The following is a 19445-nucleotide window of genomic DNA, read 5'->3' on the forward strand; positions in this document are numbered from 1 at the left end:
CTTCAGCGAAAACCCAGAGTTTGCGGCTTTCCGTTCATCGATTTCGAAACAGATGATTACGGGCTTGGACCATGAGCGGCTGAACCAGGTAAGCACTTTTGACAAACTTATTGCGAGACAAAAGTTACCTGAATATCCAAGTTTTGTGCACAGTTTCAGTGTAATTCCCCTGTCACACGGGCACTGCAAAGGCCTTTAAGAATCAGGTCCTTATATCCAAAGGCATAAGGAGTGCAGCTACACGACAAAATGCTGCGCCTTTGCTGCGAAGGGCCTTGGAAGCGAAGGCGCCCGTCCGAGACCTTTGGAGCCCGAAAGCGCGGCCTTCGAGAACCTGCGATCGCACTGCCACCCAACCTTAAAAAGTAAAAGCAGTAAAAAAATAGATTCAGTCAACAATGTTTGAAAACATCTTTTAAAAATACGAAAGGTGTGTCTGGCTATGCTTTTTATACTGGTGTTTATATTTTATGCCCAGATTTCAAGGCAGTGAAAGTGTTGCAGCAACACCGAGTGCCCCTGGTGGCCAAGACAATACACGAAACCTGCTGCTGATGATGAGAGTAGCTGTTGCAGTTCTTTTAATGAAGCAATTAGAATTAAAAAAAATTGTCTGAGCTCAAGGAATGAACAGAATTTCCCACTTTAATTTTAAAACACTCACTTCAGCCGCCTCTAGCACAGCAGCGGGTGCTAAGCCTGAACGACTGTTTCACCTTTGGGCTGCACCGTGTAGCTGCGTCGCTGCTCCTTTAAGCTTTTGCTCCTTTGGTGAAAAAAGGTGCCTTTGCTGGAAAGGCCTTAGAGGAATGCCGTGCGACAGGGGTTAAACAAGCCAGCAGTTTAGGGAGAAAATTTTTAAAAGTCTCCACGATAAAGATGCAAAACACTGTATATCCCAGCCGAACCCTATGTAGCCCTGCATTCGAGTGCTTCTTGTTCTTCAAGTCTACAATGACCAGAAAGCAATATCTAGTCTCATCCGAAGTATTAATGGCAACACTCCAAAGAGAGGTACTCCACCCTAAGGTGTTTCTCAAAATGCAACAAAATTCCCCCTCTGAATTGTTTTAGAACAACTGAAAGAGTGTGCCAATGGCCACAAGTTCAAGTCACATATAATAGTCTTTCCTGCCAACTAAAGACAATCTGAAACAGCTGCACCTTCCTACCTGCAGCAATTTCCTTCTCGGAAGACAAACTCATTCATCAAGAAGTTGCAAAACATCACCCTCCACCACAAAAGTGCACAGCTGACTTCATTAAATGCCTTTCCAAAACAAAAATTCTGGACAAAGCCTCTGCCCTTGTTACCCTGTCTTTTCCGAAGTGAATATGTATTGCATATGTTATACCTGTTAAAAGCTGGTCTTCCCTTGATGACTTCTGCGACAAGAACTGATGAATGTTAATATCAACGATAGCCAACGAATTCAAGAGAGAAATACCCAAGATTAAAAAGTGTTGCTGCAAGCTTTAAAGCAATAGTTTCTTCTGTCACAAAATTGTACCAACCAGCTGATAGACTGGCAAGTGTGTAGTACTGACTCAAAAAGGGACACATGGGTGTGTCAAGCAAATTATTACCTTAGTGATGTGCATCTCCAGTAAAATTCTGCATGGACTTCAATGTCAGGCAAGCCAAGACTCAGATTTGGCTAAAAAGAAATTTTATTTTTACAAAACATGAAAATTACATTATTGACAGTTACAAAATATATTGTCATCAAAAATAATCATTTAATTTGGATAGACACAGTCAAGAACATTATGCAAGTGCTCACTGCTTGCCAGTGAGTTTGACTAGAGTGTGACCTTATCTTTCTCTTACCTCTCACAGATGGCTTTGCAGAGATAACCAAGAGACAACCAGTAGTAATTCATGAACAACTCCTGTCCTCAGTGTGCGATATGTCACCATCAAAGAAGACAAAACATCGTTTTCCAACGTTCCAGCTTATTGACCGAGGGCTACATTCAAAGCACTATACAAATCTGCTGCATCCAGTTAAAATGACAGGCACTCAAGGTGATAGTGAAAACATCACAAAGATGCCCAATATATTGCCATAGAAAGACAGAACAACTGTGTTGAAATGCTTGAAAGGTCATGCAAGACAGATACTGTTGCACAGCAGTGCATATACAGCACACACACACACACAAAAAAAACTGCGCTCTCAATTTGCTGTTCACCAGAAACAAGCAGGACATCAAAGTTCATTGAAAAAAAAAAAAAAAGTTCAGAGATCTGAGCAGTATTGGAATGTTGACACTATCTACTGACCCCGATTTCCCTCTCAGAAAGGCACTGCATAATTAAAAGAATGCGCAAACTGACACTGACTTCAGTGTGTGAAGCTAAAAAAAAAAAAGTGAACGGCGTAAATATTGCATGGTGGTGTATGCTAGTGCAAGTAAGCAATCTGAATGTTATGCACATATAACCACGTAGGACTGAAACAAAAATTCAAATTCTTGTAACAGCACAGTGCAAACACCCTGCAGCAGCATCTTGGAAGGCCAAAACTGAAAGAGCAAAATATATTTTCAATGCATGTCAATTTAGATTCGCTTGGTTGAGTTTGCATAGATGAGTCAGGTTTCACACAGTGCCACAAAACCAGAGAAATTGTTTAGGAAAAGAGTAAGACACCCCTGGTAGTCAGGTGTATGACTCATCTGAACACACAAGGCGGCAGGCGCCACTGTAACTGGAAGGCATCACTGAGCTGGGACACCACAGAACTGTTTAGCAGTGGACAATGCCAGGTTTGCCATAGTCTTTCAGCACTCAATTCAGACAACCTGCTCTCCACATAATTGAAGCACCCAGTTTAGAAATGACACTCACTATTGAAAAAAAAAATAAAAATAGCAGAAATGCAAGAAATTTGCTCACAAAAGGAGCCCGACTATCCTGCACTGGAAAGCACTGGTGCAATGGCCTGGGCTCTGTCAAAACCTAGATGCAAGTTAAGTAGCACACATTTCTAAAACCCCTCAAGAGAATGAGGCAGACAATGACTGAAAGAGTAGGAGTCAACATTCACATCTTTATAAAAATCATGTATCTATCCTGAGCAAGTGTATGGCTCTGCAAGTGCTTAAAACAGTGCAAATAAAATACAATCATAAAATCATAGTTCAACAAGAACGAGGGAAACAAAACTTGTGAATAAAAAAAAAGGGAAGGCCTACCGGTTTGAGATGAGAAATTCAAGCTTCTTTTTCCCATGGGAAATCTCGCAATGTTACACCAGATGAGCAAATCAAACAATAAACACCAGAAATACACGAGGGCTCTCAATAATACGCGGATGAAAAACGGACTGCTTGTTCCTCCTAACCTCTAAAATTGGTCTGTGGTCATGTCAGGAACTGCCAAATTGATCAGTGGCAAGACGTCACAGTCTCTGCGTAATGCATAAGCTAAAAGTCAGCTGGCAGAGGGTGAAAAAAAAAACCCGTCCATTTAACAATCAAGCCTTGTTGAGAACTTTCTTGGCAGCTCGTATCAAGGGCACGATGGTAGACAGTGATGCTGCCTTCTGTAGGAATGGGTGCTCCAGCAGCTCCTGGGCAGTGGCACGGGCCTCGACGTCCACCTTCGGGGAGAAAGCAAAGCAGCTCAATCGAGCCCAGACAGGTGCACACACAGCCCACAAACATGGAATCATTTGTGTCTAAACGAAAATACCAAAAACTTTGCAGTAGAGCCTCCAGTGCGAAAGCAATATCAGCAGAAAAAGTGCATTACAGTAAATGCTCATTAATCTGACCCCCATTAGTAATTTGGAAATCTGGATAATTCGGACTGCCAGCAAGGTCCCGGCCAACGGCCATGTAAGGCTACAGTGCCTGACACTCGCTAATTCAGACGATACGGGTCTTGCACTGGTTCATTCGAACAGGCTCCTGAAGGGAGGCCGTATCCAGGTATGACTGGCGTGGTAAGCAATCATCAAAATAGCCCTAGTGAAACTTGGACTGCATGCTGCAGGGTTACCGCGCACCTCTGACATGCGCCAAATGGCAGGCGTGACGAAAAATGAACTGCCTCGTCTCTGAGAATAGGCAGACCACTTAGTTTCAGTTTAGCCTTGGCACCAGCCCATAGCAACGGGCAATGGCAGCTATCGGCCACGCACCAGCCACCCAACTGAGCCCAGCTGCATGCCGTTTCGGATGCTGACTGGTGGCGCTGCATGTTTCTCTCGCTTCTCTGCATGCTTCTTCCACGGCAAACCAATAATAGCAGTCTGCTGCTGATGTACGTAACGAGCACTACAAAATTCGGGCAAATTCGGGGATTCGGGCAAAAACCCGGCACTGCTGGTTGCCGCTAGATAAGAAAGAGGGAGTTTTTAGAAATGTATCGTAAATTATCCACTTGCTTTTGATGTCTTGTACGAAGCAGGAGTGCTCAGTGGCACTCCTCAGTGCTCAGTGGCCTGTACTCTACATAACGCAAGCATTTTACAGCCAATCTCGAACATCCTTTTCAGGAACCCTTTAACAGCAGCACTCAGATATATGCGGTTAAGCCTTCAAATTTTCTGACCTAAATCTCCCTGGAAGCATTTACTACAGTAGAATATCGATTATACAATATTCGCAAAATGCCCTGACAAGAATACATTGTGTGCAATGGGCAGAAATTCAGCACTGTTATGAACCCCCCCCCCCCCCCCCCCTTCCACTCCAGATGATACAAACACACATATCGTGACTGCACCCTCGAGTCGAGCACCAAGTACTTGATTGTCATTACAGTGCTGACACAGTGATCACCCGTCATGCAACCAGCACAGCGCTGACATCACGAGTCAGCGGCCGTAGCGAACCTCATCAGCCGAAAACAAATCTGCCTAACTTCTGCATAAGAATTTTGTTTGGTTTGGATGATACAAATAATTTTTGTGACCCCGTGAGATTCGTATGATCTAAATTCTACTGTATTTTCTTTTATTGCATAATAAGAAGCATATCTCCTTACAAGTTACAACACATGGTCATAACCCGTTGAAACACCCATGTGAATTGTGTCAAAGTGCTTGCAACCACTACCAGATATCATCACACATATTGTTGCACTGATATATAACAAGCAGATATTTCTTTAGCATGTGGAAGCAGTGTGGAAAACATTAAATATGTTCTTGTAAACTGTAAAGCTATACATCCAGACATAAAAGAGGTCACAGTGAGCCTTCCACAGCTTTGGGTTTTAGGGATAGTGAAAGAAAAATTAAAAAATCAGCTTCAGAGGCAAGCAGGGGCAGGCAAGCAAGCGTACTGGTGGCTTAAAAGCAGAATGAAGAAATTGAAGTACTAATACAGCCTAGAATGTTAAAATAGCCTTGAATGGAGAAGAAGAAAAGAACAAGATTAGAGTAAAAAAAAAAAGGAGAGGGGTGTATAAATCAGATAAAACAGAGCCACTTCAACACGTTTACTGTGACAGCAATTTTCAGGGCTCTAATCCCTGTGCAAAGACAACTAATTGGAACTGATATTAGGTTGCAATTGTAACCTGGAATGTGCATTTTTAGCAGGCTTTCTGAAGACCCACTGGTGACCCACGACACTGTGAACCTGCTAATTTACTGGGCAAGGTGGCACTCACCCCCGCCCCTATACAAAGGGGATGCCAATAATTATCTATCCATCCATCGATATCATCACAGTTCGTTATCGTTAGGATGTCATTCCATTCACAGCATTTACAAAGGCAACACTCTTATGGTCTGCGATGCCAAGATCACTGCCACATTGGTGCACTCTTCATCACGCTGAGCGAAGCTCTCACAATAAGAGGCATGCGCTGGCACACCTGTTGTCATTCCTTATCACAGAAGTACACATGCTGGGCACACTCAAGATAAGGAGTGTGACAAGTCAACATTTCGTAATGGAAGACGGATGGTGCCATTGCGATACATCCTGCTTGACACATCCTGCAGTCACTGCTGCTTTGTTAATGCTCAAAACTGGTGCGTGAAACGCCATGTGCAAATGAAAAATCTGTCTCGGGAGGTATTTATTTTTGTCTTTGAAAACCTGTGCACTGAGTAGACGTTCACGGGAAAAAAATAGAGACGACAGAACATAAAGGACCATGCACCAATTATTTTCTTCTAGCCACAAGGGCTTTAGATATGTGCATGTAGTGCGCAAAGACTTCATTGCATGGAAGATGAGAAGAAATTTCCAAATCACGAATAAAAGCCACAGTCCTGAACGAAACCAAGGTTTCGAGCTAAGACTTGGAAAAGAAAAATTATTTTAGAATAGAACTTTTATGAAACTGGGGACTAACTGTATTAAGCTTTTGATATCCTGTACCAAAAGAGATTTCCTTAGCCAATGTATATAGTTGTGCATGGGACACAAATTTAAAGTGGCTTGCTTCAATGTGTCAACCATCTGCCACAGTAGTTCATGCAAAATTTCTCAGTGATCATTGAAGCATTCAAAGTTTGAAGCACTAAAACACGATTTTAACTGCAATTATAAGCTCAAATTGCCACAAACAAAATTACTGAATTGACTTGACTTAATCCGACTTCTCTCTTTTTCTTACGCCTTTGTGATCAGATGTAAGCAAGCAGTGGCCCATTGCCAAAAATTGTGTTCTTAATTTAACAACTCTGGTATTTAGTAACTAAATACAGTATAACGTCCCTATTTAGAGCTTCCAGTTTATCTGAATTGATCTTTTGGTCTCATTACCATTGGGCGCATTAGAAAAGACGCCCTAATCCGAACTGTACTTAATTTGAATCAATTTTTGGCTCCCTTCAAGTTCAAATCATGAAGAGTTTACTGCACACCTTTGTAGAAACTAGCATGTGCATGCACAACCCCGCATGCACTCACACACACACAAAATGAAGCCAACATTGGTGCAAAGTTGCAGCCATATAAAAGCAAAAAGTCTATGGTTATTCTGTGCCTCTGCAGTTAAAGCATGTTCCTTGCTTTCTCCAAGAAGTGATAACAGCGATAAGAGCAAGTGCAAATCTTGTCCTGCAAGAAATGTTTTGACTACTGGAGCCACACGCTTCTGAAAGGACTCACAATGACTGCCCTCACGACATCTCACCTCAAGGCACCGGTCGAGGAAGTTGAGGAGCTGCGGGGAACGCCGTTCCCGATCACGAATTTGTGGCTTTCCGTGAGTCGCAATCAGGTAGAGGGCTCGCAATGGAGTCTCATTCAAGTAGGGGGGCTCACCGTCCATCATCTCTATCAGCATGATGCCTAGTGACCATACATCCACCTGGAGGACAACGGTGCATGCTCATGCATGACATTGCCTTGCCAAGCATATAAATGCAACTGAAGTGGATGTCCATACAGCCATCATTATTAGCTTCAGTTTCACTTCTCGAGTTTTAACACATATAACTAACATCGAAGTCTGATTATTACTAATTACTGAGGCTAATACAGGGCCATAGCCTGAGTAATAGCCACACATTGAGTTCTTTGTAATTGTATCACTGTGTATGGTGCATGTTAAAGAGTACGCATTCCTTTATTTCAAATCTATTCTGCCTTGACAGACCTCCTTAAACACATTGGACTGTCAGTCCAAAATAACAGGAGCAGTGCCTTGATTTTATTTGCACTGCAATCTTGCCTGCGCATGCTTCTGTCACCTTTCACCACTCTGTGGTAATGCCTTGTAAGCATGCGCAGGCAACATCGGGAGTATAAAATTCCGCTCCTTGCATGAAATAAAATCAGTCGGAAGTAAGCGCTCGTGCTGTCTGTCTTATTCTGAGTCCTTTTCTTTTTGCACTTTTATACGCTCAATAAGATAACAAAAGTACCCGGGGAGCAAGTGCAGAGGCTTACATCTACTGAGCATCATGTTGGCTAATCACAAAAAAGACATTTACATTCATACAAAAGCAGCAGCATGGCTTCCCTTCATGCGAGTCTCTACAACTTTGCCAACTGCACAATGTGCCAACTACAGACATTTGAATCCTATGATAATGCCCTCCTTAGCTCGCCATCGCTTCAGATGACGAAAGCAAAGGTATTGCCACGCTGATCCTGTTTTCCCTCAACAATCCAGGTGGACAACTTCCATGACTACCACACACTGCTGTGTATAAGGCGTAGTTTTCCCAAAAACGGCCATCTAAAATTAGCGGGACCAACCTATGCACGAAGTCTACCTATTTGCAAGGTCCAAGGCAGTTTCGGCCGAGCCCAGAGTAGTACGCGTCTCGTGTAGGTGCCTAGTCCTGGCACGATGCATGGAGCTCCATGCTTTTAGAAAAGTACTAATCACTATTTCGTGTGCAAATCAGTTCTGCTACGAAAATTCGAACTGCGTGCCGTTTGCCCAGTTTGCTAATGCTAGTGATCAGTTCCTCTGACGACCGATAAACAGCACGACAGATAACTTCCAGCAACCTTCGGACCTCGCATCGTGTCGGAATCCAAAACTACAGGTCTACTGGCCGTTCAGTTTGCCACTCGTCAGCCGCTGCATGCAAGTATGAAAGGAGGATGGAGCGCAGTTATCGCATTTGATCTCTATTTGCCTCCAACAGCTGACCTTGCGACTGCATGCATCATTACTTGTAACTTTGCTTTAAGCTGTGTACATCACAATGTCATTCACACAGGGTAGGTGGTGGGTGCATGTGAACTTATTAAGCATCAACTTTTTTTTCAGTCAGTGAAGGCTGCGAGTTGGGGGGGGGGGGGGGGGGGTCAACTTTTACTAGGAGTTGACTTAGGCCCGTTTCACATGCAAGCGATTTTTGCCTGCGAAGCTGCGACTTCTGTCAGTCCACGACTGGGGAGGGCCATCGCTCTAGCCGCAGATGGCTTGCGGTCGAGTTCTGTCCAGTTGGTGTTCAGCCGCAGTGTCGGTGTGTTCGCTCTGCGATTGACCAATGGGGAGTGCCGAGAAGGCACTCACGTGGGAGCTGCTGCCGCAGCAGAAGCAAAACTGTTTAACCTAATCAAAACATATTAAGTATTGCCTTCCATCTTAAAGTACACTGGTCATAACATTATCACCACATTCCGTGTAGCATTTCTGTTGCGTTTAAGCTGCCTATGCGAACATCAGGCAACTTTACTAGTCCCTCCGGCCGAATTCACTGGGTACGCATTGGATGTGAAAGCACCGACCGAAAATCGCACTGCGGCGTCACCGACTAGGCCGGCTATAGTTGCAGCATGTGAAACGGGCAATATATGGTAAATTTCTATGAACAATACCAGTTTTGTCACAGTTTTCTAAGACAGGCATTCTTTTCAGTCTTTAGGAATTCTGAGGAACACTGTTCGTCTTGGTTTCTGTCTTTTCCTGCTCGATATGCACGCAAGAAGAGAGCATGTGCACACAAAGCCCTACAAAATGTCCAAATAATAAAAAAAAGACTGGCTGTAGAGTGAAAAAGTCTGCTATGAGCAAACACAGTACAAATTAGTTCCAAAATAAAGTGGGGTAAAGGGAAGGAGGGGGACGGGGTTGAGACATTCATCGATTTAGGTTCACAGGGAGCCCGAAAAGCCCTCCAGTGAACCCAATGGTTCCACAGAGCCCAGTCTGAGAGCCCTTGCTCTAGGTCAAACTAGTGGCAACAATACCTACTCATGTACCTCTTTCAAAAGCACCCATTCACATGCCTATGTGGATCACATGGCCACAGGTGGTGCAATCTGAACACATGTCCCAGCTCATACGGTCATAACAGCCCATGCCCATCTGGGTAACATCTTGGAAGTTTTCACTTACAACCTGCTATGACTACAAGAGCAATGCTGTTTAAAACTGAACAGGAAGCCCTATACAGCTGTTACTGTAATAAAAAAAAAATTCAGGAGCATGCTCTCATGAGAGGCCAACATGTGTCATCACCAGCTGCCTTTCCCCTGCCGCAGTCAGAGTAGACTGCATCAACGGACAGTTGCTCTCGACTTTGCAAAGTACAAAGGTGCCAGTGTAGGTAATTCAAATACACTTTAAAGGGACACTGAAGAGCAACTGAAGTTGTCTTATACCGATTATAGTGTTCCAATACATAGTACATTCACTGAAAACAGATTTTATGAGCTCAAAAACTGCCGAAATCAAAACACTGGTTTCGCCACCACAGGCCACTTTCACAAGCAAACTGCAATGATGCCAAGTTCTTTTTTGTCTGTGAATCTCTAAAGCTAGGCCACTCCACCCATTCACTCCCAGCTAGCAATCGCAGAGTCTGCAGTCCTCTTGAAACCATCATTAACATGAGTATGAACCAATTAGCGGGAAAATATTTTCCATTTTCACTCCAAATTTCTTCATAACTATGCCTTTTGCTGCTGAAGAAATGCCAACAGAAACATGAAAAGCCAAATCACAGAATTTTAGTAAGCACAAAAATTTAATGGAGCTGCTGTAGTGTTCCTTTAAGAGGAGACACCTCATGACTAGAAGCTATAAAGTGACAACGGTGACAAAGTGGACAGTAAAGTGCCTACCTTTGGTCCGTACTGCTTTCGGGTGACCACCTCAGGTGCCATCCAGTAAGGTGTGCCCACCATGGTGTGCCGCTTCTCGTCAGGGCGGATTTGGGCACAGAAGCCAAAGTCGGTCACCTTCACTGCACCATCCATGCCCAGGAGCACATTGTCGGACTTGATGTCCCTGCGTTGCAATGTCACAGTGTCTCCACAGTGGTTTTGTAGCAAAAGCTACACTGGCCACGAACTCGCAGTTTCGCGGTGCTCACAGTCCCACTGTGGTCGCACCGCACCACGTGACCAACCACGTGACCAACCGCGTGACGACTAACCAGACTAAACTGAACTGCCATCAAGATTAACTAAGGCTAACCAAGCTATGCCTTAGCTTTCGCTGCGTATATCCTGGAATAGCCGAGCTAAGCCATTGCCAATTTTTTGCTAATAGCTCAGTTTGACAAATCAACACTGTCGCTCATCATTACCAGAGTCCTTTGATAGAGTTAACTGGTTTTGAAACTTACTCCAAAGTTTCACACATGAACAGAATTGGCACCTATGAGACGCACCAGCAATGGCTGAATCAGCTGACTTTGTAAAACACACAGAGCTGGGCCCACATCCCAACTTGCATCCCTTTCAGCCACTTAGGTGTCGCCAAAAGGGCAGTTTTTGAAAGGGACACAAGTTTAGACAAGAGCCCTGGAACGAACTCACATCCTCAAACTTTCCCACAATGTGACAAGAATTGAACAATGTTACATATTGGTCCGACTGTGCAGGCTGCGAGCACGAGAAGATAGAAATGCAGCCAAAGTAAGAAAAATATTGGTTTTACTGCAAGCAGTGAAAATGTAACACATTATGCACTCTTTGTAAACAGTGCAAAAGGACAAATTAGCTGGTACGTTCATGCCTAGCCTCATGACCTGGGAAGCCTTTTCTAAATCTCAAAAAAAAAAAAAGCACACAGCTACCTGTCCATTGCAAAACATGCGGACATGAAACTCTTTTACAAATGGGTTCCATTTTACAAAAAAAGGAGAAAAAGACAGGAAATACAGCTGCATTCGCGATAACAAAAGAAGAAAAGACAGCCCTCATCCCCCCCACTTTTTTCTCTTAGCAAAGGACTTGCTTTCTACAAAGAATAAACTGAACCTTGCTTTGTCGTGTGGTTTTTCATGTGCTCAATATGCGACACCTCAAATGTGCTTTAGTCCACTGTTAAACGTTTTCTTGCCTGCCACCCCGCTTGTCTGCGCCACAAAAACCTTACTGCGCGTTGTTTTTACGCAATATCGTACTTCCCCATATTACCTGCCCTTGGCATCTTTTCCTGTCTCCTCTGGCTTAACAATAGTAAAAACGGATTTTCTGGCAGAGGATAACACAATAGCTTGAAGTGTCTCAGCAGCTGTGAGTACATAAATGTCAACTTTTCTCAGCAGTTGGACATTCAACGCAATCGGTATCTCTTTCCCACACATTCACTAATCAAGAGAGGTAAGCCACACAAAATACAAGGCAGAATTCTTTCACACCTGTTATTTTTGCTCCTACTACTACAAAAAGGGCCTCTAATTTTCTGCACTGAAAAATCTAATTCCACGAATTCACAACAAACAATTTGCAACATTCGTGGGAGTCATAACACACAAGAATAGTACATGTTTAGTTTTGAAGCATGCATCGCGTTACGCAAATGTACCTTCGGTGGAACTGAAAGTGTCTCGTCGCCGTTTGCTCGGTGTCACTAGGCCAAACGTGCTTCGCAACCAGCCACCGCTTACTATAAAACGTTTAACGTTATCACCGGTTTGTGTCGACATGATAGCTTCACATTGAAAAAAGCACAGAACTAATTTCCGTTATACCTATGTAAGCAAAGTGAGGGAAAAGGCAAAAGTCGCCTCGCATCAAGAGCCGCAGTTCGTATTCACAGAATCCCAGCTGTTGGCAAAACCGTCGCAGGCAGTCGTGTGCTGCATCGCATCTTTGTGCGCACATGTCTGTACATTAATTCTGGTTCAGCAGGGAATGTCAGCTGCACTACTGAAAGTGCACTGTCTTCGGCAGCTGTTTTTGGTGAAGCCTAACATCATGTGGGGATACGTGAATGTGCAAAACAAAAAAACAAAACAAATCGGGCGTTTACTCAGAAAATATTCGTTGAAGCGGAATTTCACACCGAAAATTGTTTTTTGTGGGGGGGGGAAATAATTTTACTGCCTGGTATGGTTTGCTGACGGGGAATGGGAAATACTTAGTTGTTGCAGAAATTTCAAGTAATGACATTCGTTGTAGCGGGGTTCGAGTGTACTACTATAAACACTGCTTTCGGAAGATGTCAATACTGTGACTCGCCCTATGGAACAGTTTGAAATATGCTGCAGCCAGAGCCACTGCACTTGATGCACTAGCTTGCTCAAGCAGGTCGGGTAGCAAGCATGGCAAGGCATCACATTACCAGGTGCCAGGTTTTAAGAGAACTCAGATGATCAAATTAAACATCTTCCTACTGACATTTTCAACAACAAAAAAGAATATGGCGACAACACACAATCCTTTGAAAAACACTCAAATCAGCAATTTTTTGTGGAATCACAGGAAAATAGAAGTCCTGACTCTACAACTCTGACCAATGTTCGCTGTCGAGGCAAGGCCTTGACAGTGAACAGTGTTAATAGGTTGATGACAGTTTTCCGAAGCCTCCTTGGAGGGGCATTTCCCACTTCATTCTTGAGTTGCATCCGACTATAGGACCCAGAATGAAAGCCCCACCCACCTGTGAATGATGCCCTGGGAGTGCAGGAAAGCTATCGCCCGTATCGCCTCCAGACAAACGGCGGCCATCTGCTCTTCACGCATGACTGTTTCAGAGACCACATCCGTCAGTGCCCCGCCTTCCAAGTACTCCATGACCACCCACAAGTCTTCGTCCACCAGGTAGGCATCCAGGAAGTTCACCAGGTTAGGATGCTTGTTCTGGCGCATGACCTCAATCTCCGTTAGAATCAGTTCCTTCTTTGGCTGCTGCGCCAGCTCCATCGTCTTCACCGCCACCTTGCGCTGGGTCCTGCGGTCCGTTGCTGTGTACACCGTGCCTGATGCCCTGGATATCAACGAGGGATCCAATTTTAAGGGTGCACAATAAAAATTACGCAATTAAGTGCAACATGATATAACCAACAGCCCTGTCAGACATGTTGAAATAAAAACTTGGCACCATTCAAGTGCGTGAACGAAGTACTACATACCATTTAAGTGGTACAGTATCAAGGAACACAGAGTATGTAGACATGATGGGAAAAGACTGTCTGAACTACCTGCTGTTCAGTTCTTCAGAAACCAGGCATTCTTTTGATAGCTGGGAGACCGCTCTCACCAAAAAACCATCACAATACCTTCAGCCTTGATAACTTTCAGACATACAACTGAAAAGACATTTAAAAAGCTCTTTCTACTTACCCAGAACCCACTTTGTTCATGAGGGTATACCGTTCTCTTGGGTCCTCTGGATTCACTATGTTTCCTGGAAGTACAGAAACAGACAAACTGTATCAGTAGACTAAATATGACAAGAGGCACACAGAAGCACACTTCAGCTAATTGGAAGGTAGACAGGCAAGCTCAGTGCAGCACGATCAGTTTGAATACAGAAGCAGCCACACTTACGGAGCTGTGCCATGACCTCTTCTTCAGACACTTGCGGTGCTTCCTCTCGTTTAGTTCGCATAACGGGAGATGCAAGGGGAACAGTTGCCGGTTTCTTATCCCCATCCACTGGCAGCGCCTTTGTGGGTGCAGCCTTTTCATCGGGCGATTCGTCTAAGCCTTCATCATCGCTCATTTCTGTAACATTATGACACAGCACATTATATCAACCTCACGCATACATAACAGTGTGCAGACCGCATAACTGTTCTTAACTATGAGCATGTGTGTCATAACCATTCATGTTATCTGAAGATAAATTTCGAATTACAGGCTGACTCTATTAACATTTACTTTACACACTTTTGTCTTCATGTGCTTGCTAACATGCTAACTTTATCTACTGAATGTCACTCAGTGTGTGAGCTACACATCTGGGCTAAGTGTTATTACTAGCAGTTGCAATGTCTGTATGTGAAATCCCTTCCACTGCTAATGTGTCTTGAAATCAACATTCATGATAAGACGCAAAACTTAAATTCTGTGCTGAATAGCTGAAGCAGCCGTTTTAGGTGCTAAACACTGCATATCTATAGGTCGGTCCATGTCAAAAGCACAGTACTAATATGTACATGGCTGCAGTTGTTGTAATGATCGTAGTAATAGTAGTTTGGCTTTAAACAGCAGCAACCCAAGCCATAATGCTCGAAAAACAAGGTGATACTGGGATGTGACAGTTGGTCACTACTAGCAGGTATCAAGCTCTAAAAAAAAGGTTACAATACTAAAACGTGACCTTAAGCAACTTAGTCGCAAAGAACTTGACTATCAATGGCATTTGTCAAAATATTGTTAAAGTGAATGAACCACACCAATGTGGCTTAGAAAACAAAGCTTGGCTATGTAGAACACTAGATCATCAGCTACAAGTGCAGGGTAAAATAGTATGCATGCTCTGTAGACCTTACTCACAAGAACTCGCATTTCTTAGTGTATCAACGTAATCTTGCACATGTCTTCCAGTTTCTCCCAATCTCGGCAGCTACACTTTTTCATCGTGCACATACAGTCTTCTGCCGTGTCACAGTAGCCTTTCACAACTGAAAGTAGCGCTCGTGCTTGTCTGTTCCTTCTTTGTCCGTGTTGTTACAGCGCTTTCGAAAAATGTCAAACGTGCACCATCTAGCCCGATCCGCAATTCTTCTAAAATAATTAGATTCATACTCATGAGATGGGGATGAAATTAATCTGTACATAACAAAAAGCACGTCTATATCACTTGCAGGTAGGTTAGCCTAGGTTTTATTGAAGAAGCCCATGTGTTAAAACGCACGTACCCAATTGTTAGCCTTGTAAGGATCTGCTCATAAAGACTGTTTTTATGCCTGCCATTTTTCCACTGTTTCAATTTTGACTGCACAAGTTATCTTTCACGCATTAAATAGTTCTATTTCGTATTCCAGAGAGACCTCCATTTAGTTCTGATTGTTTTCTTAATTGTGTGTGCTTCTGCCTTGACAGTATGTCTCTGCAGCCTTGAGTGTGTATTATGTGGCTCTGCATGAGTGAAGCTGATGTCAAAGCGTCCTGCATACTTCATATGACACTCATGTAGAGTATGAAAGCTCGAAAGTGTGGGCATAATTGCCCTTCTTAAATGCTAAAGCATCAAAACATTGAGAATGCTCCAGGAGATCCACCACACAGACCAGTGCAAGTTTTAACCTCAAGTTATGACAGAGGTATTACAAGTAAAGCATGCATGAGAGTTTAAATTTTATTTCCCAAAATCTTGATATCCAGAACAACACCAGAATAGAAGGGTTGAAATAAAAACAAAACTTTAATAACGCTCGATGTATTTTCGCTCGGGAAGCACACATTAGCGTCCACCGAACTCACCTGGAACAGTGTCTGCGATTTCTTTTGATTCTTGTTCCACAGTTTCTTTCGTGCCCAGGAATTTGGCCACGCCATTCTTGTTTTTGATGGAATGTTGATAATACTTTAGTGCTTGAAGTACAGCAGTTGGGTGTTTGCTCTGCTCCTTGGCACTGTTTAATGACAAAGGCATATCATGCTTCACACACCGTATGGTACTTCGACTATAAAGAAATTGCCACGTGCGCTGCACGCACATGTTTCTTAACTCTACTCTGGAATTTAACGAAGATGTTTTGAGCACCTCGAAATTCTTTTGAAGGTCCCTTAATTACAAAATTGCGTAAAATTTGATGCACGCTTTAGAAGCATCACTTTCGCTCACATGGACACATTTTGCATTTCACGCCGGGAAGTTATGTTTATTTTTTCAGTAAGCTTATCGTGAGCGCAGAAAAATGCCTGCTGGCTTTCGTATTCCCTGTTAAACCAGGACTCAACGTCGTTTACTATGATTAGGGCCTAAACATTAATTTTCGCGCCAAAAGGTGCCAATAAACACAGGGCGCATCGACGAAACAATACACAACACAGAACGACAACCTTGTTTCGAAAGCGAAAAGGTTACTCACGAAATGTTGGAATGTTGCAAGAGCTTGAGCCATGGTTCTGGCAGTCCTTCGACGTTTCCCGTTGCCGGGTTGTAGCCGACGTGAACAACGTGAGACACTTGAAATGGCTGGCCAATTTCTTCAATGACTCCGGAGTCTACACTCCTTTTGTCCTTTTCCTTTCGTCTTAGCTTGAAAAGGAAACTCATGGTGGCGGAGAAATTGGGAAGCGCTGACGACGCAGCACTGAAGGTCTTTACTTAAACGGCTTGGCTGCAACAACAGTTTTGATCTGCCTGAGCCAACCTACAATAGAAAAGCGACGACTCCCCCTTCATATGCGCCACTCGTCAACAAATCCGCCAGCATAACACAGATGACATTTTACGAAACATAGAGGCATTCCACAGCGGCCCAGCCCTACTTGTCACTTTTTAAACAGGAAGTTGGCTGTGTTCCTCACATTCGCACGTCTACGCTGTTCCCGTGATAAGTGTCGGCGCGAGCAATAAAAGAGAGGTCAACTTACTCAACACGTGGCCGCTTTTAAAAATTTCGTCCACATTTGTTATGACACACGCACACACCCAGCGCTGACCAAAACTTCGATGTCGACTAAGCCAGAAGTTTACTGGCCACGGTGACGTATGCGCTCTATCTGCCTTATTCTTTATCTTTTATTCCATTGTTTATAAACGACGGCGTATTCACAATTACTCTTACACATAACGGTGACGTATGAGCCTAAACATGTCTGGAATACTTGAGCAGTTTAACCAGAGCAACTGCTAAAAACCCATTTTTCTCGCTTTTCGGAAGGAGATGTTCGAAGATGACGTTTCTCAGCGCACCCAAGCGCTCCAAAATTTTCAAATCTAGGTTAGCCTTTTCTGAACACCAAAATCTCTCTGCACTGTTAACAATCAAAGTTAGATTGAGTTGAATAAATATCTAAGCTTCAACGTTCACCGAACAAGTAACTTGAGCCTTTGGTGAAGCAATGCACACGACTGGCAGCGATAACGACAGCAACGATAGAAGCGCCTATTTCAAAAAGACTCAGAAAGCTCACTTTTCATTTTGTTACTGACCTGCTACTTGTGCGTCGTAGTAGAAAATGCATAGCCGACAGTCACGTGGCATTAATTTGCCCGGCGTTACATGATGGCTTCGTAGGCACTGCAATTAGCTCCCACGTGCTGGATGATCACCGAAGTCCCCGAACTACAGACGCATATGCTGTCCGGTACGTGAAAGCACCGCATGGGGGCAGCGCAAGTTCAGCAACCATGGCAACTACAACGCCAGCCCTATTCATACGCGCCTCTGCTTTACAGCACAATTAGTTCAACGCGCCAAAAAGCGTTCGAGTGAAGCTTGACAGCCTGTTTCCGGTTTGTGAGCACGCTTCACTGCGGACGCTCTTTCCTACGTCAGTTTCGCGTGGCTGCTAAAGAGCAGAGGCGAGACACGTGTACGATGGGGCGACAGAACTTGCGCACAGTTGTCTGCATGCGCAATGCACTCAGTGGATATAACATTGGGCTATGTCCAGGGACGGCGCCAGGATACACTTCAGCCAGGACACTGGTGGAGGGGTGGTGCGAAGAAGGAAGAAAGTGGGGGGGGTTGGGGAGGCGGGGGGGTTAAAATGGCAGGTATGATGCCTCTTTGGCGCTGCTCTTAATGAAAATAATATAAATGAACTCAATTCGATAGGCACCTGATGAAGGGGTCCAAAGCTAGCTGCGCTGTCATGGAACATACTCTTTCTCAGGACGTCAACGAAGCGCTCGGCAGATTTTTCTGTGGCCTTGCAAACTTTTCGGGTGGTCGCCACCGCCCCTCGCCTCCCTTGGCACCATCACTGGCTGTGTTCATAACTAGGGATACGCACATAAGCAGCGTCCTTGTGTTTAAAATTGAGCTTTCATGAGAAGAAAATTAAATTTTAAAATGCGGCGGGGGCGGGGGGGGGGGGGGGGGGGGGCGAATAGGTAGAATACTGAGCAGCCACCATCACACGGTGCTGGGCAGCTTTTGACGTGAGGCGCTCGAATCGGGCTGGCGAAGAAGACAATAAAACAGCTCATAATGTCATTATGTGTTACAAGAACGCTGAAAGCTACAAAGGACCGTAGGGTGGCTTGCATTCACCCTGTGTATCGAATGTTCTCATTGGACAGTACCAAGGCGGCGCTGCCCAAAAGTACGGCTACACGAAAAATTTGACGAAAAATTGCCCTTTATTCGCAGTGCATTGCTCCCGCGGAGCCCTTTCTTTAGCTTCCGGAATACCGGTCACGGCCTCAAGTCCGGGATTGCGTTGATTACGTCGTTGATGTTCGGAATTCCGGTCGGAAAGTTGGTCGGGAAACCGGTCGGAAAGTTGGTCGGCAGTCCCGGAGGAAGCGTGGGCAGGTTCGGCGGCACCGTCAGCAGGCTGCTCATGGCTGACACGAAGTCCGGCATGGTGGCGCCTCCGGGAAACGTGCCGCCCGGTAGGAAGGTGGTCAGCACGCCGGGGAAGCCGGGGATGCCGCCGCCACCTCCCGAGCCACCTTCGTCTTCGCGGCCCAAGTTCGAGCTCTGGAGGCCGCACGGACGCAAGACAAGATATTTCACTATAGCTGCACCTTTGTACTGGCGAGAATTCACCAACGCTATTCGTCGCGTGAGCCACTCGTCAGCAGGGATAGAGAGATGGACATCGAAGAGGGCATTAGGACAGACAAAAAGGAGAGGGATAGGATTGGCGGGGATAGGTATTCAGCGAAAAGTTGTCAGTAAACACAGGTCGGGAAAAGAAGA

The 19445-nt window shown here is 44.5% G+C and overlaps 1 protein-coding gene across 3 annotated transcripts; it reads right to left on the reverse strand.

Annotated features, from left to right (window-relative positions):
* Positions 1-1653: 1653 nt before the first annotated feature.
* Pak3 (p21 (RAC1) activated kinase 3) lies at positions 1654-17430 on the reverse strand. Of its 3 annotated transcripts, none has more exons than XM_077631679.1 (9): positions 17164-17430; positions 16656-16907; positions 16045-16196; positions 14164-14340; positions 13957-14020; positions 13274-13600; positions 10504-10669; positions 7109-7285; positions 1654-3608 (listed from the first exon to the last, which is right to left on the reverse strand). In XM_077631679.1, exons 2-9 carry the CDS (start codon positions 16841-16843, stop codon positions 3483-3485), a joined length of 1377 nt encoding a protein of 458 aa, XP_077487805.1. In that variant the 5' UTR covers positions 16844-16907; positions 17164-17430; the 3' UTR covers positions 1654-3482. The 3 variants fall into 3 exon arrangements, with proteins under 3 accessions (XP_077487805.1, XP_077487803.1, XP_077487804.1); XM_077631677.1 differs by having other exon boundaries at positions 16656-16940; positions 17164-17374; XM_077631678.1 differs by lacking the exon at positions 17164-17430 and having other exon boundaries at positions 16656-17076.
* Between the last annotated feature and the right edge of the window lie 2015 nt (positions 17431-19445).

The sequence above is a fragment of the Amblyomma americanum genome, chromosome 7 (assembly GCF_052857255.1).
Source record: "Amblyomma americanum isolate KBUSLIRL-KWMA chromosome 7, ASM5285725v1, whole genome shotgun sequence".
NCBI classification, from domain to species: Eukaryota; Metazoa; Arthropoda; class Arachnida; order Ixodida; family Ixodidae; genus Amblyomma; species Amblyomma americanum.